General features: G+C 36.7%; 1 protein-coding gene across 1 annotated transcript; it reads left to right on the top strand.

Moving 5' to 3' along the window:
* Window positions 1–7,861: 7,861 nt before the first annotated feature.
* Window positions 7,862–26,427, top strand: LOC128015888 (immunoglobulin-like and fibronectin type III domain-containing protein 1). The gene is made up of 20 exons (XM_052600110.1): window positions 7,862–7,897; window positions 8,099–8,282; window positions 8,390–8,503; window positions 11,765–11,933; window positions 12,333–12,605; window positions 13,394–14,803; window positions 15,752–15,871; window positions 17,169–17,507; window positions 18,866–18,990; window positions 19,076–19,220; window positions 19,568–19,861; window positions 19,965–20,261; window positions 20,359–20,538; window positions 20,619–20,747; window positions 20,985–21,293; window positions 21,628–21,713; window positions 22,025–22,217; window positions 23,027–23,323; window positions 24,335–24,661; window positions 25,938–26,427. Exons 2-20 carry the CDS (start codon window positions 8,229–8,231, stop codon window positions 25,940–25,942), a joined length of 4,866 nt encoding a protein of 1,621 aa, XP_052456070.1. The 5' UTR covers window positions 7,862–7,897; window positions 8,099–8,228; the 3' UTR covers window positions 25,943–26,427.
* Window positions 26,428–26,619: the final 192 nt, after the last annotated feature.

The following is a 26,619-nucleotide window of genomic DNA, read 5'->3' as shown; positions in this document are numbered from 1 at the left end:
CAGTAATTGTGACATTTCACCATTTTTTTTCCTCGCAATTATGAGTTTATATCTCACAATTCAGACTTCTCATCTCAGAATTGTGAATTTATAAACTCAGTTGGAAGTTAAACTTAGGACTGCGATTTCCCAGTATCGCAATTCTGCATTTATATCTCACAATTCTCAGTTTATATAAAAAAGCCAGAATTTTGAGACATGAACTGTGTTTAGATATAAAAATAAAAAGTCTAAATTGTGAATTCGACATCACAATTAGTGTTTTTATTTTATTTTTATTTCATTTTTTAATTAGTATTTTTTATTATTCCTCGGTGGAAACATGGACTCAATTTTCATGTAATTGTTTTATTTAATACTAAAATAGTACGATTTAATAAAAAAAATTATTAATTTTGCCCAAAATTTGTGTGTGCTATAAATGTTTATGCTTGTCTGATTAATAAATGGGGTTTTAGCTACATGCTAACTCCAAATTCAATTGAAATCATTTGCAGAGCAAATCAGTCAGTTTTTTTTTTTTTTTTTTTTTTTTTTTTTTTGAGTAGTGCACACAAGACACGTTCTTGCTTTGAAAAAGAGCTAGCTTACATGCCACGGTGTCTTAAAAAGCAGTGCATGTGAAACAAAGACATCTGTCTACCATTTGTTTACACAGACAAACATTTAAAACAGCACAAATGGAAGCATACAATACATTTCATGCGACAACCCTATGTAGGCAGTATATAGCACACTAGGTTTTGGATCACAGCTAACAAACACATGCTCACATAAATATTTTCAGTTCTCCTCCTCAAAGCCAATATGTCTCCCTCTAGGAGACAGTTAAATCCAAACATCTAAAAATTCAATATTAGTGCTACGCCAGTAGTAGTTTGCTAGTGAGGACACACTGACTGGATCTGAATCATGTATGTGAGGAGATCTGAAAAGATGAATGACTAGAGCCATGGAGGTTTTGCTGACTAGGCCCAAAGCCTCTCTAATGGAACATAATGCACTGCACTGTCACAGTACATCACATCCCTACAGATGGGATAACCGTCGTCCTACTTTGCTCAATCTTTGTGCCTACTTCACCTGAATTGCTCTTTTCCCAAAACGGCTTGGACTTAATAGGTTATTTAAATGTGCAAATGCCCAGTTTGACCTATTTTGAGGTGTCTGCTTAATGACGATAAGTGTTGCAGAAGCACATGTGACGAATATCTGACAGATTGATTTATAAAATTAGCTTTTTAATACATCTTCTAATAGCATCTTGCATTGTGCAAACAGTTTTATCTATCCAAATGTTTAATAAGACTGAAATTGGATTGACCTTTCATATTGCTTTTCTCACACTTAGAGAAGCTTCTGAATTCTTGAACCGTTGGACTGCATCAAGATGATGAAAAAAGCCAAGGTTTTAGATCCAACTGCTGCTGGGCAAGGCGGTAAGAACAGTATAATTGTTCTCTTTCCCATACGGCAGGCTGACACCGGCACCGAGCCTTGTCTAACTGCTCTATTACCGAATTACTGAAACAACAAATCCAGCCATGTTCTCCATGAAGACCAGCTGAACACATGGTAGAAAAAAAACATCCTTTTTTGTTTTGTAATTCGTTCTTTCTCTTTCTTAATGGTCACTATTCCCGGAAGATGTAATTTAGTTAATCAGTTTTCATTGTATTCATAATGATGAGAGTATAGCAATGGAATTTGACACACTTGATAGGACATGGGTCTGATTTAGAAAAGTTCTACCACAGTAAGCAGCTGTGCAAAAATGCAATGCAGTAAAAATGCAATGCCAGATTTCCAGATAAAAATCCAATGAACTCCTCTCTATGGAATGTGAATAATGTATCTCTCCCAGAGGGTTTAGAAGAGCAAGAAAGCGAGATAAAAGCAAGTGTTGAATCTAACCTAGCCACACAAATGTATTTATACACACGAATGATCAAACAGCTGGTTAAAGTCGTAGGTTGTGAGTTTGGAAACTGGCCACTGCGCACATGTACAAATGAAGAGGAGGCTGTGAATGTGGCTTACGCAATCAGAACCTTCATCAGAACAAGTGTGCCCTTCATCTGGAAGCTCACTAAAGCATTTGCTGTCATTCAGCATGGATTTCTTTGAATCGTGTAACCATGGATGCGAGGAACAACCATCAACTAACCAGAATGTGATTTGCCTGTGTTGTGAAGGAGAGCAAATAGAGCCAGAAAAGAGGAATGGGAGAACTGCAGCAGACTGGAATCAAACCTGTATGCACAACAGCTCCTATGTTTCATTATTAAACCTTTTTATACAAATCCACCCACTTAATATTTTTATTTTGTAATTATTTCCAATTTTATTAATTTCTCAGTTTCTTTCTTTATTTTATTTTGTTTGAGGAGAGGGTTTATTTTACCTTATTTAATTAGACTTTTTTATTTATTTATTTATTTATTCTTATGTTAATTATAAACCCCTCCTTTTTTACAATCATGGGTGATAATATTTAAATTGATGGATATAAAAAGTGTCCTAACATTAATGACAACATTTCTGCCCATTTAGGCCTGTTTCACACTGCAAATTTAAGCAGAATTTATATTTATTTATTATTATTTTCTATGTATATTAACTTAAAACATCTGATATGGGGAAAAAAGTCCTTTAGAATGCACAAAACACATGGTGTAGTAACCAAACAAATGCTCCATTAATACAAATATGTGAAGTTCTCTAAGGCAATCGATAACTGTGACAAAACCATTTGCTTTTGTATGAAGCGAGTGTATGCATATGCATTAGTACCATGAGGCTTATCTTTACAGTATAATGTCGCTATGGAGTATGGACATTGCTAAAGAATCAAGTACCATATTTAATAGCGCAATCCTTGATTTTGTCCTATTTACTAAATAGTATGCTAACTGTGAAATACATGCCTGGCATGCATATTTTCATGATGCGAGAAGTTCACTTATGTAATTTATAAATTTTCAAATGTTTCACATTTTCAGCACATTTTTTTGCACATTTGAAAAGCCTTTGTTTCTAAGTTGGCTTATAGTAGTACATTTTCACCAACTGGGTTTAGCACTCATACAGCAGAAATCCCCGTAGTGCAGAAATTCACAGCTATACTTCCGCTAGGCAGCAGTGTGAATACTGTAACCAGAATAATCACCTGTTGATAATGTATGCTGTGTGAAACAGGTCTCACACAATTTCCATCCCAGTTTTTTTCTGCTTTTTCTCTAATCTATTGTAATCTTATATTCAACCACTTAGTGGTTTGAATAATTAGGTTATTGGTTTAACCTCCTCGTCTTTTCCCCTGTCTTGTGTTTCTGGTTGTATTTGTAAGTCATTTTTATTTCTGTCAAACCTGTAAAAAAAAAAAATGGTCAGGATTCACAATTTTGTGTCCTCCTTCTTTGTTTCCCCTTCCTTTGTTGCTGTTGTACCCTAATGTTGTCTATACTGTAACAGGACTGGAAATTCTACCTCTCAAGAGACAAGGTAAGGTAACTGAATGACAGCAACCTGAACATCTCCATGCATCTCATGATATCCAGTAAATCTTCATATCATAATATTTCATATAATATATCACAAGATATTAAGTAATATATTTTGTTATATCCAGTATATCATAATATCCAGTCAAATAAGCAAAATGAATGGAGATCAGTGTGCTATTTATGAAATACATTGGGGCTCGAAAGTTTGGGCACCCCTTGCAGAATCTGTGAAAATATGAGTAATTTTCAAAAAAAATAAGAGAGATCATACTAAATGCATGTTATTTTTTATTTAGTACTGTCCATGAGTAAAATATTGTACATAAAATATATTAACATTTAGTCTACAAGACAAAAAAAATGCTGAAATTATTAAAATAACCCCCTCAAAAGTTTGGGAGCCCTTGGTTCTTAATACTGTGTTCTGTTACCTGATGATCCACATTTGAGGGACTCAAACCCAACTATTTAAAAAGATTCAAACATTCACTGATGCTCCAGAAGGAAACAAGATGCATTAAGAGCTGGGGGGTGAAAACTTTTGGAATTTGAAGATCAAGGTAAATTGTACTTAATTTGTGTACCGGGAAACATACAAGTATCTTCTGTTGCTTACGAAGGGCAGAACTAAATGGAAAAAAAAAAATATTTCAACAAAATAAGACAAATGTGGCCATATTCATCGTGTTCAAAAGTTTTCAGCTCTTAATGCATCTTGTTTCCTTCTGGAGCATCACTGAATGTTTGAATCTTTTTTAATAGTTGTGTTTGAGTCCCTCAAATGTCCTCAGTGTGATAAGATGTAACTCAAAATCATGAAGTCACTGCTGGAAAGGGTTCAAATATGCAAAGATGCTGGAAAACTGAAGAATCTGCAGGACCTTAAAGATTTTTCTGAAGAACGCTGGTCAGTTTAACTGTTCAGAACAAACAAGGGACTCATGCGCAACCATCACAAAACAGAAAGACAGTCGAGGATCATCAGGGAACAGAACACAGTATTAAGATCCAAGGGTTCCCAAACTTTGGAGGGGGTTATTTTAATAATTTCAGCAAATTTTTATTTACTTTTTGTCTTGTGGACTAAATGTTAATGTATTTTATGTACAATATCTTACTCAGGACAGTACTAAATAAAAAATAACATGCATTTAGTATGATCTCTCTTATTTTTTGAAAATTACTCGCATTTTCACAGATTCTGCAAAGGGTGCCCAAACTTTCGAGCCCCACTGTAAATGTTCAGATTGCTGTCATTTAAAGACACCATGAAAAGACTTGAAGGATTTTCTTTTCTTGTCGTGATATTGAAACATGATGGGATGTACAGAAAACTTTGTCCCTTATTTTAAAATAACTAATAGAGGTTTTAACCAAAATGATCTAAGGAAAATAAGAAATGTTGGTTGGGATAAGTTGTCACATAAATGCCAGGATTTATTACAAATCATTACAACTGACCAAAACATTTTTTTCTTCCCTCACATATTGAAATACTGTTTTTGCTTTATCTCTAAGAAGTGTGAAAAACTAACGTTTCAAAGCTCAGCGTGTATTAAGTGAACTACTGTATATATTTTGGGGTAATAACAGTGTAAATGTAAGGCATATGGCAATACAAGAGACTGACTTTCAAAAATAAACCTACTTTAAGAAATATTTACCAGAGTGAACACTGTGAAAACTAGCCCTGGTTTATTCCTCCATTTATAAATTTAGCATGAGTTTGAATCTGCAAAACATGCATCTGCAAATTTAAAGCAAATCAAGAAGGAAATTGTCATTTGTCCAAATATCATTATATGTCTTAGATATTATCTCTTTTTCATTCAAGGAAGATTTTGCAGATGATTATTCAGCATATGTTACACTACTGTTCACCTGCTGTGTAGTTGTTTTTTCCCCCTGATATTCTGACAGTGTACCATGAATGTGGATTCTCTCAGGCATCAAAAGGAGATCTAAGGTTCCCGGTGTTATGATTACACAGTACATTGAGGAACTTCCTGAGGGGATGACAACTCCAGACTTCACACGTAAACCCATCGCTTTAACCATTCAAGAAGGTAAGCACATTAAAAGAGAAGAATCTACAAAAGTGAAATCAAATGTGATTAGAGGTAACACTTGAGAGCTTAATGATCCTGGATGTGAAAATAACAAGCTAGGAACACATACAGAGGATTAGCACACAGCTACACCAACTTAACTTGCGCAGTAGAGGAGTGATTTATCAAGCTCGCTGCTTGTCCTCCAGCTTTAACATGTGACCATGGCTATATATGCACCAGGGAAAGAAATCAAATACTGGAACATTTATCCCATTTCACGCTAGTTTTAAATGCACAGCGCAAGTCCACAAATGTGCAATGTATGTTTTCATTTATGTTTTTAATGATATGTAACGTTCCTTTAAAACTACGAGTCTTTGGCCTTCATTCTGCCTGTATCTAAACCACTTTGCCAGAGTTTCTTCTGCTTTACAACTAAGTGGATCTCTTGAAAAACAGAACAATGTCAGCCATGTTAACCATTTCTAATAAGCAATAAAGAAAATATGGTACAATTTTACAATAATGTATTAATTAACAAAAACTAACAATGAGCATTTTTGTTAACATTCAACTGTACATTGTTAGTTCTTGATAACCTCAAATATACATTAAAAATATTACTGGATGAAACATTTGATTTTAATAATGTATTAGTTAATGCGGAACAAAGATGAATAAATGCTTTTCAAAATGCTTTTCAGGTATTTTTCATTGTTATTTCATGATAACTGAAGTGATGTTAACTAATGAAACCTTATTGTAAATACATTTGTGACCAACAATACATTCATTACAATTCAAAAGTCTGGATACATCTATTTATTCCATATTATTACCATTTTCCCCTTTTCACAAGAATAGCAAATTCATCAAAACTATGAAGTATTGCTACTTTCATATTGTTGTTGCACACTCTTTAAATTTACTCAATCAACTCCATGAGTTTCATCCTGAAATGCATTTTCAAATAGTCAATATATATATATAGTATGGTAGGCCCTTTTTGTATAGAAATTCACACATAGGCTCAGTTTATATTTGTCTACAAAACTAATTTCAAACATTTAAGTGTACCATCAACAATTTTTCACAATGGAAATACATCAATTTAGTTACATGTGTCCAAGCTTTTAAATAGTAGTGTACTGTTACACATTCTCTCATAAATGTTGACAGAATTCAAAACAAATAAAATTCCTGTAAAAGCGGCAATAAACAACATAAGAACAATGTTTTCAAGGCACTAGAATTCTATTTTGAAAACCTTTTAAGTTCTATTTAATATAAATATATTTCTCAAGTCTATAACAACTTTCATTTTCACGAAACAGGAAAACTAGCCATTTTTAAAGCCAAAGTGATTGGAAACCCAGCTCCCACTGTAACCTGGTATAGAGCAAAAGGAGAAATTAATGATCCCCAAAAGTTTCAGATCAAATATGACCCCACAACTAATGAACACACTTTGGAGGTAAGCACAGGCTTTCAGCCTCACTTTTAATCCTCTACTTAAAATTTAAGGTGAAGTGTGTAATGGTTTAATTTTAAAATACCTCCTCATATCCCAGCTTAATGCGAAGAGACTGTAAGTAGGATGATTCCCGCAGAAAGTGCAAACTCTATTGCCCTGTACTGTCAGAGCATTTCTTGCTTCAGTTGTTTGAGCAGCCCAACAACATTGTCACAACCAAAGGCACAAATCTGGGACAGGACTTCCTGGTTGATGCCCAAATGCGAGAGGGCTGGGGGGGGTCAGTTTGGAATCAGTCATTATTATTCTCTTTGGTAGCTCAAACATTACACACTTCACCCTTAAATGTTCATTTAATTATCATTGTCATCCGATTATTACCCAAGATTCATCAATAACCAATTTTTCTGATCATTTAATTTTGCAGATACCTAAAGTCAGTGGTGATGAAGTCGACACTTACAAATGCTATGCCTCAAATGAACATGGGAAAGCTGTTTGCACCGTTGTCCTAAATGTCATTGAAGGTATGACACACGACTGTGTTACCTTCATTTCGAATTTCTGATCCTACCCACACAAAAAGTAGAACTAACACTAGAAAACAGCTGCAAACACAATATATTATTTTTCTTTTCAGTTGGATTCAAAAAGGAAAAAGAAATGCAAAAGGCTGAAGGAAGTAAGACAATTGTAACATTTTGGTAGCTGATTTTCTTCAGTTCATCAAACAGGGAAAAGATTGAATGGGAAACTTGTGACATCGAATATGACAGACATAAGCATTCACTTTCTTCTGTTTGTTGATTGCATTTTAAAGCTACAGCAGGTGACCCAACAGAGTTTAGAAAGAGACTCAGGAAAAGGTGAGACATTTGTTTTTCCATTACATTACACATTAATGCAATGTCATCAGCAGTGCAGTTTCACATTAGGCTCTATTTAAATGTCTGATTCTTGCCAAAGTCAATTAGCCAATCTCATATGAAAACATCAGTTACATTAAACCCAGATAAGTGCTAGCATTTGGCCTGAATTTCATATTTGTAATTACAATCTTCTTAAAGTGCTGGTAAAAAAGCTGAGGAGAAAAAGGAAGGTGACATTGACGACTCTGTATGGGAGTTGCTGCTGAGTGTAGAGAAGAAAGAATATGAACGCATTTGCATCGAGTATGGCATCACTGATTACCGTGGCATGCTGAAGAAACTGGTTGAGATGGAGAAGGAAAGAGAAGAGGAGCAGGCACAGGTAAAGAGCTTCCAAAAGGTTTCTCGAAGAATTGCTTTCACATGTGCATGACTGGATGCACAAATCTGGAGGCCAATTGTTATGTACTGTTTGTCTCACTGGTTTAGTTCATCCACCATCTCCGTAATCTCAAGCACATTGAGGTGAAATCTGAGGATGCTGCAACCTTTGAACTGGAAATGGACCTCAAAGACCCCAACAGTCGCATTTTTCTGTATAAGGTGAGAGCTGTGAATCAGAGGATCTGAAATACCAATGAGAAAAGGTGTGGCAGGTACATTAGATCAAAACTAGCTATAAATAATCAATGCCTCTCACTAAGCTTTCATTGTCTGTGATAATAATGTGTTTTTGTAGCTCAAGTGGTAGAGCATTGTGTTAGCAAGCGCAAGGTTGGGGGTTTGTATCCCAGGGAACACATGTTAGGAAAAATTGTTAGCCTGAATGCAATGTAAGTCGCTTTAGATAAAAGCGTCTGCTAAATGCGTCTGCTAAATGCATAAATGTTTAATTTAATAAACAAACAGCCACAACTGGTTCACATCGGTATTATTTCAGTATCATTGAGATACCATTATAGATTTTTTTTATTAGTTTATTTCACATAATTTTTTAATGATTCTAGTTTTAGTTAATTTTAATGGCCCTGATTCATATACAATGATATCTGAAAAAGCACCCAGGTATAAGCAACTTTAACAGTAAAATCATGACGGACATAATTGTGCTCCATCTGTGGTCCATCCAGAGCTTCACACTTCAGTCTAGTAGGTGGCTTCCTACCATTAGACTGAATTCATCCAGCTGGAAATGTATTCAGTTATTATGACTACAGTTGTTTAGCTGGATAATGACATATTAGGCCACAGTAACCACATAATTTACTTGTAATTAAAAACAATAACAAACAATTATGATAAATTAACATTCATTTGCATATGGCTATGAAGGTTGACTTGATCATTTCAGTAAATGACTGTGACATTGCATATTTTGCAAATGAAAGGCCTGTTTTATATAGGCTACACAAAAGTTACTGCCTTAGTGCTCATACATGTCAGCACTCCCAGTTTTTCCCTGGACTGGGGTCTGGTGGCGCCAGCTGATTTTGCCAGGGCTTCAGCCCCAAATGTTTTGAGTCAAGCCCCGAATGTAATGACTATCACTGAGCAAATATGAAACTGGACAATAGCCTATGTAAACCCCCGAAATCACAAGTTGCATTATTTCATTGCGCTTTGGCTTTGCATATACTGCATACAGCCTGTAATAATAGACCTTAAAAATAATCTAGCCTATAGAATACATTTCTTTGCTGTCGGTAGCCCATGGGCTACTCTGTTTCTTCCTCACTGTTGAATATGCAGCAGGTAGGGGAGGAGCTAGCACAGTCAACCGCTAGAGTTCGAGGTTAACAACTGAGGCAGTCAGCGAGCTTGATCGGTCACATAAAAGAAATACAAATTCAGCTTACCCATTCCTTTTATAGGCATTGATGCGTGAACTTCCACTATAAATCTGCCCTCTGTTTATTGCGCTGCTCCCATTAAACTTTTTTAATTCACTTTTAGAAGTGAATTAATTGATTCAGCATTTTAACACTTAACACAAGGATGAGTTAAATTCAACATAGCAGTTTAATAAAGGATGTACTGATCATGTGAATTAACATATTTTACTATACCGATATTTCTAATTGGCGGTTAAAGTTTTGTATAGGAATTTTACACAACACACTGACTGATCCGTTAGGTATGAAATTGGTGCAAAAATGCACACCTTTTGGACCAATTTTGCAGCATAATTTTTCAAATGCCACAGATACTGCCATAACAAAATACTAATTTTGTGCACCTTTTTACTGTACCTATATACAGAATACACCCACTGGCCACTTTATTAGGTACACCTGGCTAGTACCGGGGTGGACCTCCTTTGGCTTTGAGAACTTCCTTAATTCTTCATGGCATAGATTCAACAAGGTGTTGGAAACATTCCTCAGAGATTGTGGTCCATATTGACATGATAGCATCACGCAGTTGCACATCCATGACGCAAATCTGCCATTCCACCACATCCCAAAACTGCTCTATTGGTTTGAGATCTCGTGAATGTGGAGGCCATTTGAGTAAAGTGAACTCAAGAAACCAGTCTTAAATGATTTGAGTTTTGTGACATGGATCATTATCCTGCAGGAAGTAGCCATCAGATGATGGGTACACTGTCCATCCCTTTAGTCATAAAGAGATGGACATGGTCAGCAACAATACTCGGGAAGGCTGTGGCCTTTGAATGATGCTCAGTTGGTACTAAGGGGCCCAAAGTGTGCCAAGAATATATCCCCCACACCATTACACCACCACCACCGACCTGAACCATTGAGACAAGGCAGGATGAATTCATGCTTTCAAGTAATTTATGCCAAACTCTACCATCTGAATGTCGCAGCAGAAATTGAGACTCTTCAGACCAGGCCACATTTTTCCAATCTTCCATTTTCCAATTTTGTTGAGCCTGTGTGAATTGTAGCCTCTGATTCCTCTTCTTAGCTGACAGGAGCAGCACCTGGTGTGGTTGCTGTAGCCCATCTGCTTCAGGGTTCAACGTGTTGTGCATTCAGAGATGGTACGGTATTCTGCATACCTTGATTGCAACGAGTGGTTTTTGAGTTACTGTTGCCTTTCCATCATCTCTAACCAGTCTGCCCATTCTCCTCTGACCTCTGACATCAACAAGGCATTTTTTGTCCACACAACTGCCACTCACTGGATATTTTCTCTTTTTCAAACCATTCTCTGTAAACCCTAGAGATGGTTGTGTGTGAAAATCACAGTAGGTCAGCAGTTTTTGAAATACTCAGTCCAGCCCATCTGGCACCAACAAACATTCCACATTCAAAGTCACTTAAATACCATTTCTTCTCCATTCTGAGGCTCGGTTTGAACTTTAGCAAGTCATGTTCACCACATCTAGATGCACTGAGTTGCTGCCATGTGATTTGCTGATTAGAAATTTGTGTTACCAAGCAAATGAACAGGTGTACCTAATAAAGTGGCCAGTGAGTGTTTATAAAAAAAGTGCTACTTTGCCAAACCACTAACACAACCCATTGATCTAAACAATGTTTTTGAGTGCTCCAAATGCAAACTTTGCATGCAAAAAAACTGGCAGCAACTGACAGCGCTCTGATCCATTGGCATACAGGCATCATCAGACTGACAGCACTCTAGCCCAGTGATGTTGGGGATCCAGTGGGGGTGGCCATAATTTATCAGGTTGGCCGTGCCACACTTTTTTTCACAACCCTGTTAAAATGTAGTTCCAGTACTAGCGCTCACTGGCACCCCCTCCTACTGGTGGTACCCTAGTCAACTGCCTAGCTTGCCAATGCCTAAAAACAGGCCTGCTTATTGTGTTTTTTGTCTTAGTTTTCTAAATGCATCATGGACAGTTATCACAGTTACTCTTTCCCTTATGTTCAGGACGGTGTCATGATTCCATACAGCAAAGACGTTGAAGGCGAAATGAAGCACTGTCTAAAACAAGTTGGCAAGAAGTATATCTTCACTGTTAAAAATCTCAATCCAGAAGATGCCGGAATCTATCAAGTGGATGTTGAGGGTGTCAATATCTTTTCAACTGATTTCAAGGGTAGGGTCTTTTTTTAATGTACAACACTTTTGTCTGTTTATCAGTTCTACTGTATACTGGATATGAGCTATGCACCATTATGCCCCAAAACTAAATCGATCCTATTATAATCAATAAAGCTGTTGCCACGGTTCGATTGTCACAAAAGTGCACAATGAAGGAAAATGTTAAGAATCAGAGATTTAATGTAGAATACACAACAGTGTAACTGGTAAAACACAACCAAACATAAATGAAAACCAATACAGACAGAGACTATAGAAGGAACGAAGGGTATTTAAATACTGGTACTATCTGGGACTAGTGGAGACTCCCGTGTTCAAAACCAGGTCTTTTCAGCAGTGCTTTTACAGAATACATAATGTCATTGACTGATGTGTTTATCCATATTTAACACAGTTCCCCCCGTGGATTTTGCCCTGAAGATTAAGGAGGTGACGGCCCAAGAGAGAGAGGATGCCATCTTTGAGTGTGTTTTAACTCAGCCCATTAGTAAGATGGTTTGGACCCTAAAAAATACACCTCTCTTTAACAATGAGAAATACGATATTACGTGTTCAGAAGATAAACTGATCCACAGTCTGAGAATTATTGATTGTATGCCTTTGGATGCTGGAATCTATGCTGCTATAGCCGGCATTAGATCTTGCAGTGCTTGGCTGATTGTAGAAGGTAAGTACAACTTTTTCTCTGTTTCACTTAGTAGAAATAAGTTCTGTCAATTAATAAAACGTAATCAAATTCAATCATGATGATTAATTAAATTAATTGTACATATATTTGCACATCACATACAATACCTGTATGAATTTCTTTTTTTCTGCTGAATACAAAAGAAGAGATTTTGAAGAAATCAGTGGCGAACAGCAACTGTTTTGTTACTCACATTCTTCAAAAGATCTTATTTTATGTTCAAAACCAAAAGAAAAAGAAAGAAACTCATACCAGTTTGAAACGACTTAAGAGAGAGTAAATGATGATTTTATTTTATTTTATTTTATTTTATTTTATTTTATTTTATTTTTCGAACTATTCTTAAATCAGTAGACTATATTATTTACATTTGCATATTGCATTATTTTTATCACAAATCATTGTAATAAATAATTGCATGATGTACTGATTAATTAATCAATTACAAATAATCACAGCCCTTTTATTAGAAAATAAGGCTGTCAATTAATTAATACTAATTATCAAATCATAATTAATTTGATTATATTATTATGATTAATAACAAATTATAGCCACACATAATTTGTTGCACATAATGAAAGTAAAAGTTAAAAAGAAATTACAAAAAGACATTACAATATGACTATGAAGTCATCGTTTTATTTTCTGTTTTTTTATTTATTATGTTTAGCATAAATATGTGTACTAAATTCTGTAATTTTATTAACCTGCTTAAATTCAATAAGCACTTTCTAAATCTGTTTGTAATATTGTTTCCACAAAAGCTGACAAAGATCCTGCAACAAAGGGGAAGAAGAAAACCCGTAAAACCACTCAGGCAGGTGGTTGTGGTGAAGACTTGCTAAAGGTTGCTGCTGAGCAGGCAGAGAGGAACAAAAAGGAGATAGCAGAAGCTTTGGGGGCAGCTAAGAAATTCCAGGCTGAAAGAGAGGCAGCAGAAGCTGAAGCTAAAGCTAGATCTGCAGCGGAATCCGAAGCAGCAAAAGTGGCAGCACAGGTGGCAACAGCTGCTGCGGCCGCAGCTGCTGCTAAAGCTGCACAGGATGCTTTTGCCGCAGCAAAAGCCAAAGGTAGATCTGAGGGTGAAGCTAAAGCCGCAGCAGAAGCAGCTGCACAGGTTGCAGCAGCTAAAGCTAAAGCTAGTGCTGAGGAGGAGACCAGGAAGCAGGCTGAATTCAAGGCCTTAAGTGAAGGTCTGAGTGCTGAGCAAGCAGCTGCGGCAGGGGCAGCAGCAGCTGCTGCAATGAATGCACAGGCAGCTGCTGTGGCAGCAAGTCTTGGGAAGGCTGGAGCTGCAGGTGGACTTGGAGGTGGTGCTGCAGAGGCGGTAGGATCAGTATGGGCTGCAGAAGCTACAGGTACTGGAGAAGCTGGAGGAGCCCCAGGAGCTGGTGGAGCCACAGGAGCTGGAGGAGCCAGAGAAGCCACAGGAGCTGGTGGAGCCAAAGGAGCAGGAGGAGCTGGTGGAGCAGCAGGAGCTGGTGGAGCTGGAGGAGCCAGAGAAGCCAAAGGAGCTGGAGGAGCTGGTGGAGCTGGAGGAGCTGGTGGAGCCGCAGGAGCTGGAGGAGCCAGAGGAGCCACAGGAGTTGGAGGAGCCACAGGAGCCGGAGGAGCTGGTGGAGCCAGAGGAGCCACAGGAGCTGGAGGAGCTGGTGGAGCTGCAGGAGCTGGGGGAGCCAGAGGAGCCACAGGAGTTGGAGGAGCCGGAGGAGCTGAAGGAGCCAGAGGAGCCACAGGAGCTGGTGGAGCCACAGGAGCTGTAGGAGCTGGTGGAGCCGCAGGAGCTGGAGGAGCCAGAGGAGCCGCAGGAGCTGGAGGAGCCAGAGGAGCAACAGGAGCTGGAGGAGCTGGTAGAGCAGCAGGAGATGTAGGAGCCTCAGGAGCTGGTGTAGCCACAGGAACCGGAGGAGCTGGAGGAGCTGTTAAAGCTGGAGGTGCCAGAGTAGCTAGAGGGACTGATGGAGCCGGATGTGCCGGAGGAGCTGGAGGGGCTGATGGAACTGGAGGAACCAGTGGAGCTGGTGGAGCTGGAAGAGCTGTTGGGGCTGGAGGAGCTGGAGCTGCTGGTGGGGCCGGAGGAGCTGGTGGTTCTGGAGGAAGCGGTGGCAAGGGAGGAGATGGAGGAGACAAGAAGCGTCAAAGAGCAGGACCTCTTGTACCAGAGACTGTCTTAGGTAAGAAATTATACACTATACTATACAAATTCCTTCTTGCTTTTATCTCTTATTAAAAAAAATATGTACTGTAAGATTGCTGCATTGATTGGTTCTTACAGAAAACATACAGTCTAGCAAAGCAGGCCAACCTTCCATACATTACATACAGTATTGTATATATAAAAAAAAAAAAAAAAAAAAAACCATTAACACAACCCGGTAATATGCATTTAGATGGCGAAGGCATTAGCGAACTGTAGGCTGTAGTAAATAACAGTAATGACAGTCGACTAACTCGCGATTGAACAGGCAAACCACTGATGCTCTCTAGTTATTAAGTGTGTTCGACTTAAAGAACTGCGAAAAAGAAGACTTAAATATTTTTGTGGTTAATTTTTCAGGATTCTTTAATGAATGTTAATAAAAGAAAATTAATTTAACAAAATATTGAAAAGAGTAGCATTTATTTGAAATCTGTTCAAATACAATTCTTTACTGTCACTTTTGATCAATTTAATGCATCCCTGCTGAATAAAATGATTAATTTATCGGTGTGTATACTTTGTGTACACACTGTGTGTGTGTGTATATATATATATATATATATATATATATGCTTATTTTGAAGTGCCAACATTCAACTGGTTTTGTAAAAGAGATTTGTTTTGGTGCAGCATCCTTGCACAACTGTTTGCTTATAAGCAAATTACTCTACACATGCAATATTGCTCTATATTACTCTACACATGCAATCATCACAACACCTATATCCTAGAGGTGTTTTAGCTCACGCGGGATACACACACACACACACACACACACACACACACACACACACACACACACACACACACACACACACACACACACACACACACACACACACACACAACACAACACAACACAATCAAAGCATTGCACATCCTGAGCTGATTAATTCACACTTTACATCAAAAATCATGATAGGAAACTCAAACATGCTCAGCACAGTTCCAGATGTGAGCATGGAGTGGTGTAAGCAAGAAGGGGAAGCCGAGGGCTGTACTCGTGTAAGACAAGCCCCACTGATGCCAGACACAGTGACTGGTAAGAGTGTGGGATGAACACTCACAGTAACACAAATAGCGTTTACTAGAATTATTGATATTTATAATGAGAAAGACATTTCATGTAACATTAATATCCTATTTATTTATTTGTTTTTAATAAACACTGATTTATTAAGCATGATTATCATTTCAGTCATTAAAATGTATATATATACTATTTTCCCCGATGTTAAATATATATATTTATTTATATATGTATGTGTGTGTGTGTTACGTTATATATATACTTTTAACATGGGGGGAAAATAGTGGAGTGCTTAAAAATATTATTACAACTAATGTCATTTTCAGTCATATGGTATCATACAAACCGAAGTCTTTTTTTTTCTCTTGATCATCGAATGTTCCATAAAATTGTCAGCATGATGTGCTACACAGTTTGTTTGTCTTAATTGTTTGTTTGTGTCATTTATTCGGTCAGTCATTTATGTTGTTCATGTACCTGTATTGTGGTGTTAGTTTGTCAGTTTTTTCATGTAAATGTTGTTGTGATTGTTTGGTTTCTATGTCTGGGAAGCCCCTCCCACTGTGAATTCTCATTGGCCATACATCAAGCTCTTCATAGCTGTATATTAAACATCATGTTATAACCGAAGTGGATCCATCCATTATAAAAGTTGACATAGCTCTGGGAGGTTAATAAAGGCCTTCTGAAGTGAAGCGATGCAGTTCTGTAATAAAAATATAAATATTTACAATTTTACAATTCTCAATCTCGTGCTTCCGATAACTGTTGTATGCGCGCTTATGAGAGAATGGCGTCCAGCGGAAGACATAGACAAACATGGTGATGAACAACTGGTCATCATTGGGAATTATTTAATATAATTCTGACTTTATTAGTCTGGAAGAAGAATATCATGTACACCTAGGATGGCAACCTAGAATGAAATATGTCTTTCACAAATTAATGCATTTTCCATTGTGTAAATACATAAAAAACAAAACCGGTGTACAAATTAACAATGTAATAGCCAAGAGGAATAGTTGATGTTTAATACAGAGCTTTGTAGATCAGGATTTTTTGACCAATGAGATTTTATTGTGGATGGAATTACTCAGCATGACACAAAAGCAACAAAACTGCAGCATGTTTAGAAGATCAACCTTCGAAACTGTTCATTGTTTGCATTTTTTGTGGAGATTTTTGTCACAGTGTTCTTAAATGTTGTTAGTTCTTTTCTTTTCATTCTAAATGTTCTTTCTAACCTCTTTATCATATTGATGTCAATCTTCAAAATGCTGCACCGACTGACTGACCGGCATGAATAAAGGTGGGGGTAACCCATCAGATAAAGAAAAAACATCAGGGTATGGCAAGCCATCAGGTTCCGGTAATCCATCAGGTTCAGGAAACCCGTCAGGTTCTGAAAATCCTTCAGGTTCTGGGAACCCATCTGGATCTGGTAGCACTTCAGGTTCTGGCAGCGCCTCAGGTTCAGGGGACCCACCAGGCCCCGGAAAGCCACCAGGTCCTGGAGGGTCATCAGAGGGCAGCACTGAAGCTACAGAGGAAGAAAAAGAAGCTGAAGATGAAAAGGATGCGTCAGCTAAAGCTGGCAAGCGTTCAGGCTGTAAAAAACAAGGCCCACAGGTTCTGGAGACAGCTGCTGGTAAGAGATGTTTGAAGTTGCACTGAATAATGACATTGCTTTTCTTTGCAAATGTCACAGTCATTCAGAATACTGAGGAAATAACTGTGAAACAACCTCTTGTAGGAATAATGGGTCTAATTTATTCATATCATCTCAACAATAAACGAAGTTATCCAAAGCACTTCCTATAAGTCTTTCACATGACATTTTTGCACATTATTAGTCAGAATTCTTTTTTTATTATTATTTGGACTTGGGCAGTTATTAAGCATGTACTCATTCTGCCACAACATCCCTGAAAGATTTAGATCCTTTTTTAATGTTTTACTTAATTTAACTTTAATGTAACCATTCCGGACATGTTTTGGATCTTATTTCTGCAGGACCAACCATCTCGCAACATAATGTACCTTGGGACATGCTAGATAACTTTCCACTGAGAAACTTTGTTGGCTTCACTGTCCCAAATGCTCATCATTTAAAGATTATACCCCTAGCTTCCACAGAACAGGCTTTGTAAGCATATGCATATTCATATTCATATCAGCAGTTCTTGGGCATAAAGTTCATGTTGAAAATTTGTGAAGGCATATTTGATGAGCAAGCTCAAATTAATTGAGGGATATATTGAGCAAGGTGGGTTGTAATCAGTAACTTTAATAACCTCTTTAATTAGGTTGATTTGAGAAGGTGGGAAGTTTTTTATATATATATATATATATATATATATATATATATATATATATATATATATATATATATATATATATATATATATAATGCCAGTGGGCACTGGAAAACTTTTGTTTCATTGAAGGAATAACTTTTTATGCTCATGCCATTCCTAACCTGTATGTTATTTATTTTCTAATTGCTATCTAATTTCAATCTAATTTCTATTAGATTAACATAAATATTATTTATAATTAACATTACAACAACATTATTTGGTAATACCACCAGGTCTGGAAGGTTTCCATCATTTTCCCATTAGTGGGAAAGCTGACAAATAATTAGTGACTAATTGAACATCTTCACCCAAGAGTGAAAATGTACTATTAGAATGTCCGTACAATGGAGTTCAAAACCAGGCAGGTTAAATGTTTAGTGGCCATCCAGAGATGCTTCATAACTGTTCTTTGTCATCATGATGGATTCTAAGAAGATATGGATTCTAAGAAGTCAACACTGAAGATGCTATAAAATCTGTATGTCCTTACTTACTACTGTAAGTGTACAATTTCTCTGTTGTAGAATTGCTACAGTAAGCCTCGGTTGATGTCTATAAAGTACATTTCAAAAAGCAACACAAACACACACAAAAAATATAATCATGGTTCAATTAATTACTAATTTTGTTCACAAATTACCTGCAGATCCTGGTGTTCACTTTTCTGCTGGGCTGGAAGACTGCAAAGCTATTGTGGGAGAAGCAGCTGAACTGGTTTGCAAACTTAGCAGTGCTGACTGTAATGGCACCTGGTCCAAAGATGGCAATGAGGTATAAAGATGCCATATATATGTGTATATATAATATATATGATGTGTGTATGTGTACGTATATACTCAGTTTTCTCTCTCTGTAGATTACTGCCTCCACTGAAGGTATATCTATCAGTAAAGAGGGAGCTATTCACAAACTGAAAATTGCCAAAGTAACAGATGAATTTGCTGGGAAATATCGATTTGAGGCTGATGGACGTAAAACCGAATGTGTGATTGCTGTTGAAGGTTTGTTTTATAATATCTGCTCATTTGTAGTAATGCATATCCAAATGATTCAAAATTTTTAATTTCGTCCGCTTGGAATTATAAGGTTCTATCTGCGTTCTGAGTATAGTTTTGAGCTTTAAAGTTTTTGTGTTCCATAGACTTCTGTAGATAGAACCTTTTTGTTTTTTTCAATAAAAAATCCCAAAATGTACACAACTTAAAATAAAACATCACATAATGTAAATAAATTGTCACAGAATAAGAATATGTGAATAACTCAGTTTTGACAAAAATGTCAGATAGAACCTTATAATTCCAAGGGGACGATTTATACATTTTTATATTGATTCTGTTTGTATGTTAAGATCCACCAAGATTCAGTGACAAGGAAATTGAGTCATTTGCAAAACCAATTGTGATCAAACACAATCAGAAAGCCTCCTTCAAAATTCCATTTATTGGCCGTGAGCCATTCAAAGTCCAGTGGTACAAAGATGGTGAAGAGCTCACACCAGACTCTCACTGCAAGATTGAGATTTCAGAGGGTGAAAGCCGTCTGCTTCTCACCAAACTACAGCGCAAAGACACCGGGGAAATAAAAATCAAAGTCAAAAATGAGTTTGGCGCAGCTGAAGCTATTTCTAATCTAATTGTACTTGGTGAATACAAAAAGTGAACTAATTAAACCGGTAATAAGAATGTAATACAGTTTGGTAATAAAATTACGCTCCACTTTGCCTGATACATTTTTACCTCATTTAGATAAACCAACCCCCCCACTTGGACCACTGGAGATCATTGAGGCATCAGCCAACTGCATTGAGATCAAGTGGAGACCACCAAAAGACAGTGGTGGTTGCCCTATTAAACATTACATACTTGAGCGTAACCAAATCGGACGCAACACATGGAAAAAGATAGGCCAGATCCCAGGTGAAGCTCACTACAGAGACAGCGATGTTGACCATGGCAGGAGATACTGTTATCGTATTAGAGCCGAGACTGATGAGGGCATCAGTGAACTGATGGAGACTGAGGATGTGCAGGCTGGCACTAAAGGTGACTTACTAAAAGAATCTCTCAAAGTAGCCTTGTGCTAGTCAGTCGGCATCCAGACATATCTTAATATAAACATATGAAATGACTTACTTTATAGCATATCCTGGTCAGCCATCTGCTCCTAAAGTAGCCAGTGCCTTCAAAGACTGCATTAACCTGACATGGAGTCCTCCGACCAACACTGGAGGAACCAGTATTTTGGGTTATAACTTAGAGAAACGCAAGAAGGGCAGCAACTTGTGGGGCCAAGTCAATCCAACAGATCAACCAATCCAAGGTTTGTATCTCACATTTTTACACAAGTTATTTTAAAGTACCGTCTCCTAGTAATGTTTACTTCTCAATTACCATCCACAGCAAAGAAATATGCTGTAAAAGATGTAGTTGAAGGAATGGAGTATGAGTTCCGTGTGTCAGCCATCAACGTATCCGGAGCTGGTGAATCAAGTAATCCCTCAGAATTTGCGTTTGCGAGAGATCCCAAAAGTGAGTTATTTCTCAGGTTGCTCATTATCTTCAAAAAAAGTAGAGGAATTCACCATAAGTTTTCATTTCGAAAAATGAATCATTGGCTCCCCTTATAGATTTGCAAAAATAGCAGATTTAGGTCAGAGTTTTCTGGGCTTCAAAATAACAAACTAATTAGAACTACTCTTGCACTTCTCCCTATTTTCTCATTCAACGTTTTCTCATGCAAATGCTTTCATCTCGTTTTCCTGTTAGAACCCCCTGGTAAAGTCATTGACCTTAAAGTGACCGACTCAACCTACACTACCTTATCCTTGTCTTGGACTAAACCAAAAGAAGAGCCTGGTGTTCAGGATGAGGCTAAGGGATACTTTGTGGATGTCAGGCCTGCTGAAAACACAGAATGGGATCGATGCAACACAAATGCCATCATCATGACCTCTTACACCGTAAAGGGAATGAAATCAATGGCCATGTATTGGGTTAGAGTGATCGCCATCAATGAAGGTGGAGAGGGTGAGCCACAGGAGCTGAACAACTATATCTTGGCTATGCCTCCTCCAGGTGAATCATCTCATCTATGCTCAGAAAGGCCATAAATTGAAAAAAACTATGGTTGCACTTTATTTTACAGTATGTGTACTTACATGTACTTATAGTGTACTTACAGTGTATTTATCTAAGAAAGTTCTGGTAACACAAAGTAACTTCGTGAGGTAGGGTTAGGTTTAGGGGTAGGTTCAGGGTTAGTACCTAGTTATAGTTATTGTAATTACTATAATAAGTACATAGTATGCACACGAGGAACAGGACTGTAAAATAAAGTGCTACCAAAACTATCTCTCATTTTCAAAAACTCATTTACCATATCATTAAATCAAGGTTTTGTTTGTCTTAGTGAGACCGAGATTCACAGATTCTAAGATTAAGAGCTTCATGGTGGTCAGAGCTGGAAATTCTGCACGATTCAACATCAACTTTGAGGTAATGGACAATACTAAAACCATACTTTTAGAGACCAAACCAGGGGTTTAGAACTTTTATCACAAAAAGTTTGTCACTTTTTGGGAGAAAATCATTATATACTACCTGCCGTGTGAAGGGCTGAAATATAACACGACTCCTGTTGCCCCTTCTCCATTCCTTGATTAAAAATGTAGTGACTTAATATTCACGAGCCAGGCTAATGTGCTCCCTTCCTATATTCTCTTCAGATCATTCCTACTCCCCTCATTAAAACTATATCTTGCACTTGGCCACATGTCCCATACTTCTCCTATATTACCTTTTCACAGGCTTCTCCAAGGCCTGATGTCATCTGGCTTAAAGATGATATCCCTGTGTCCAAACGTGTCACTATTAGCAATGCTGATGGAGGTTCTCAGATCCTGATCCCATCTGCAGATCGCTCCGATACAGGAATCTATACCATCATTGTCAAGAATGTTGTGGGACAAGAGACCTTCAGTATTGAGATTAGAGTTACAGGTAAAACAAGGCAACCAGTGTATGTCTGTAAATCTTTTATTACCATAAATAGCATCTTAAATGATTTAGTACTGTAGCATCACCAAATAGATTTTTTTTTTCTTCTAAATAGTCCCAGTCTGTCAGTGGTTGAAAAACATAGCTACACCCCCAGGTGTATATTGTACCACAGAGCCACAGTGCTTGTACTTTTTGGTTAAATCATTTTATGAATAACTGAGACTGTAGAAAACTATTTTAAAAAACTTAACAAAAAAAAAAAAAAAAAACACACACACACAAAGAAATGTACACTACCATTCAAAAGTCACCAAGGCTGAATTTATTTGAATACAGTAATAAGTCATATTTCTAAATATTATTACAATTAAAAATAACTTTTTTCCTACATTAGTATCATTAAAAATGTAATTTATTCCCATGATGGCAAAGCTGAATTTTGTCATGTCACATGATCTTTCAGGAATCATTTCAGTATGTCAATTTTGTGTGCAAGAAACATTTTTAATTATTCCCAATAGTGAAAACTATTTTGTTTTTTTGTTTTTTTACGGAAACTGTGATACATTTTTATTATGATTCAAAAGAGCAGCATTTATTTAAAACAAAGTAAAAACCTTTTGATCTTTGATTACTTTAATGCATTCTTGCTGTTTAAAAGTATTAATTTAGTTTTTGAATGGCAGTGTAGCTTTATAGATGGTTATAAAAACTATATACTAAACCACATTTGCTGTGCACAGGAATGTACATGTAATAGCCTTGGTTATGCCAGTCCTGATAAACTATGACTGATTGTTTTGGTGTAGACGAGCCAAAGCCCCCAGGCCCAATAGTGTTGGATGAGAATGTTCCGGGCACGGTGACAGTTTCCTGGGAACCATCCCCAGACGAGAAACGTGATGATCGCTTGCATTACGTGGTGACCAAGAGAGACTCGAGCAAGAGGTCCTGGCACACGGTAGCAGACCGTATCTTTAACAACCGTTTCACAGCCTGTAACATCATGCCAGGGAGAGAATACCAGTTCCGTGTGTGCTCCAAAAATGACATTGGCCTGTCTGCCCCTTCGGAGTCACCAAAATGGCTAATCACATGCAAGAAAGGTTTGTGATATGGGGGTATGGTGATTCGGGCTACTAGCATTATTCACATTCAGACCTTTTGTAAACCAGTGGCTATGTACTCCAAGTGTAAAATGGTGGATGATATTTATATGGTATAATTGTAGATACTGTTTGCATTAAGTATAAACAGCACTACATGCAGTAAGTGCAAACTGAAACGGATGTTATTTACAAAAAGTTTAAGTGAATAACATCTCAGTGGTGGGTAGAATCAACTATTTGGACTCAAATGTAAACGGACACAAACTAATATAAACTGACCATGAAATTTAAACATGAAATGTATTAATATTACCACAAACTGTGCAAAGCCTAACACACTGGGCCAAATATTTTATTACATTTGTAATACTTTGTAACACCACAACATTAGTTAACTACAAAAGTATATCTAAAAATAAAAACATGTCTAAAGCATGTATTAATATAGTTAATTTCAACATTTATGAACACATTAATAATATCAAAAGTTGTATCTGTTAATATTATACAATGGACCTGAACTAACACAAACTAACAATGAACAATTTGTATTAAATAACATTAACAAAGATTTATAAATACTGTGTTAGTTAATGCATTAATGGGACCTAGTTGTATTGTTACCATGATATTATACTAATATGTTTGTAATATTCCCAAGTGACAGATGAATGTATGTCAACAATACTGAGTTTGATTGAATGTCTTTCAACAACAAATTATATAAGTGTAATTTTATTTTATTTTTTTATACACAAAATGTTCTTGGTTACATTATATGGTTAGAATCTGCTTCCGCAGGTCTATCAGACCTGTAACCCATTTCTGGATTGCAACCCATCATTTGAGAAGCAAACTCTATCTGGTGTCTTATGCATGTTCTGCCACTAGGGGATGTCTGTTTACTGAACCAAACTGTGACCCTTCAGGAACCCACCCACTCAGCAACATGTCAAGTACACAACCTTAATCAACTGATTTTTAATAAGACTCCTTCATGTTTTGCAGAAAAATTCACACTGAACATCCCAGAGTCCAAGACCTGCAACTTGGAGAGTACTCCAAGGTTTATGGTTCCCCTAAAAATCCACACAGCCCCACAAGGCTACGAGTGCTACATGAGCTGTGCCGTGAGGGGCAACCCCACACCCCACGTCATATGGTACCGCAACAACGTCAGCCTTAACACTGACACCAACTACCTCATCACTAACACCTGTGGAGTGTGCTCCATGCTCATTCTCAGGGTTGGAGCCAAAGACATGGGAGAGTATAAAGTCATAGCTGAGAGCTCACTGGGAAGAGCAGAATGCAGCACCAATCTCACAGTGAGAGGTAAGGATCTACATGAAGTAATTTACACCATCAAGCACCTGATGACAGCTGGGTTCCCAAAAGCTCTAAGTTCATTTTTAGAAGTTCTACTTTATCTCTAGGCAATTTCCCAAAAGCATCATTATCTACTTCATTACAATATAAAACCATATATCAATTCTCAGACCTTTTTTTAGTGTTAAAATTAAACTTTCATGAAACTGCCTTACCAAAGCGTCAACATAATTTATCAATATATTCATTAATGCTAAATAACTTCCAGTGCCTTGAAAAGATAACATAACTTTACACATTCATCAGCATTTTCAAACTATTTTCATGTTTTGGAGACAAACTCCTGAAGATCCTGGAAACCACTGTGGTCTTTGGACCTAACAGTAACAACGTACATACATTTTACAATCAGGCATTCTGTGTGCGAGTTTGAGAAACCAGCATTGATCCATCCAAGCACAGGGTGATCTGCAGTAATACTGGGAAACTCAGCAAATGCCACTCAGAAAAGTTATTAAATGACAAAATGAAAACATCTAAATGGCTCTGAATCCAGTTTTACAAGGCATCCTGCCAATGCAACACTATATCCAGCTAAATGCAGTATAATGCTTATATATATATATATATATATATATATATATATATATATATATATATATATATATATATATATAATATATTTCTAATCACATCTTCAAAAATCCCAAAAATAACTTGGCTAACACTTCTATTTCATCTAATTATGTTAACTCACAAGACAAAGGTAAAATCAGTAAGTTAAGAACATTTCAATTCTGTTCCATTTGTTAACTACATTAGTTGCCACTAAAAATATAATACTTCTTTTAATCTTAGTTTATTTTGATTTCACGTATTAATGGAATATTAAAATCTCATTTGTAACTTAATATTATTTAATGGACCTGAGCTAACAAGAACTAGCAATGAGCAGTTGTATTTGTATTAATTAACATAGCAAATGTGTTCTTAATTGTTAGTTAATGCATCAACTAATGTAACTAATGGGACAGAATGAAAACATCTAAATGCTTCTGAATCCAGTTTTACAGAACATTCTTCTGATGCATCACTAACTAGCTATTTGATGTACGTTTCTAAATATGTTTCTAAATATATCTTCAGAAATCCTTAGAATAACTTGGTTTCAAACATATTAAAAAAGTCATAAAAGTTACTCAAAGTCATTTCAGAGAGTTTAGAACATTTTATACATAACACTGCAAATAAAAACTTTAACCATATTTTCTTTGATTTTCAGAATAAAACCTTGACGTGGGGAGGATGTCAAAAATGCAGCTTGCAAATCATTGTGGAAATGTCTCTCTCTCTCTCTTTTTTTGTATTACTTTAGGCCCTTTGTAGAACTAAAGCATTGAGTATTTTTGCAGAAAGATGACTCATGGAAATGCTACACATTGTATGACCTTATAAAACTATGTATTGTCTTAATGTGTTTAATAGAACAAAAATCTAAAAAAAAAAGAAAAGAAAAAACTCTGTGTTGTGCTGCATGGGTTGCAGATGTATTGTACTTGTACGCAATTTAATTAATTTATTTATTTATTCTTGGCTTTTGTGTACGTACCCTGCTCTTTCACTAATTCAGTTACACACAAAAAAGTGCATACTACTGATTTCTCGCATCCATTTTTAATTTGATTTTTGTCTGGAAATGCTAACATATAAAATAAGCTTTTGCTTCTTCAGATATCCTTTATAAACAAAAAAGGTTTAGTGTAAATAAAATATTAAGGGTTCTTTACACAGTGCACTTGTGTATCAAACATTATTGAATGTATGAATTCAAAGCACAATGATTTGATTAGTAATCCATGATCCTGTCCTCCCTAAAATTCTCAATTGCTGTGTTTCTGAACACATCCATTCAGAAACAGACAAAGCGAGATAAATATTATACAGAAGTGCCATATGAATGCATA

This window comes from Carassius gibelio, chromosome A6, assembly GCF_023724105.1.
Source record: "Carassius gibelio isolate Cgi1373 ecotype wild population from Czech Republic chromosome A6, carGib1.2-hapl.c, whole genome shotgun sequence".
In the NCBI taxonomy this organism is placed as follows: domain Eukaryota; kingdom Metazoa; phylum Chordata; class Actinopteri; order Cypriniformes; family Cyprinidae; genus Carassius; species Carassius gibelio.
Note: the sequence above shows the minus strand (reverse complement) of the source record. Positions and strands in the feature narration are given on the sequence as shown.

Excerpts from the sequence above, each read along its gene's own strand:
- LOC128015888 (XM_052600110.1), top strand. The coding sequence starts at position 8,229 with ATGCTGAAGAAACTGGTTGAGATGGAGAAGGAAAGAGAAGAGGAGCAG. Across the intron at positions 20,539-20,618 it reads AACAGATCAACCAATCCAAG|CAAAGAAATATGCTGTAAAA; the intron begins GTTTGTATCTCA and ends TACCATCCACAG. Across the intron at positions 23,324-24,334 it reads GCTAATCACATGCAAGAAAG|AAAAATTCACACTGAACATC; the intron begins GTTTGTGATATG and ends CATGTTTTGCAG.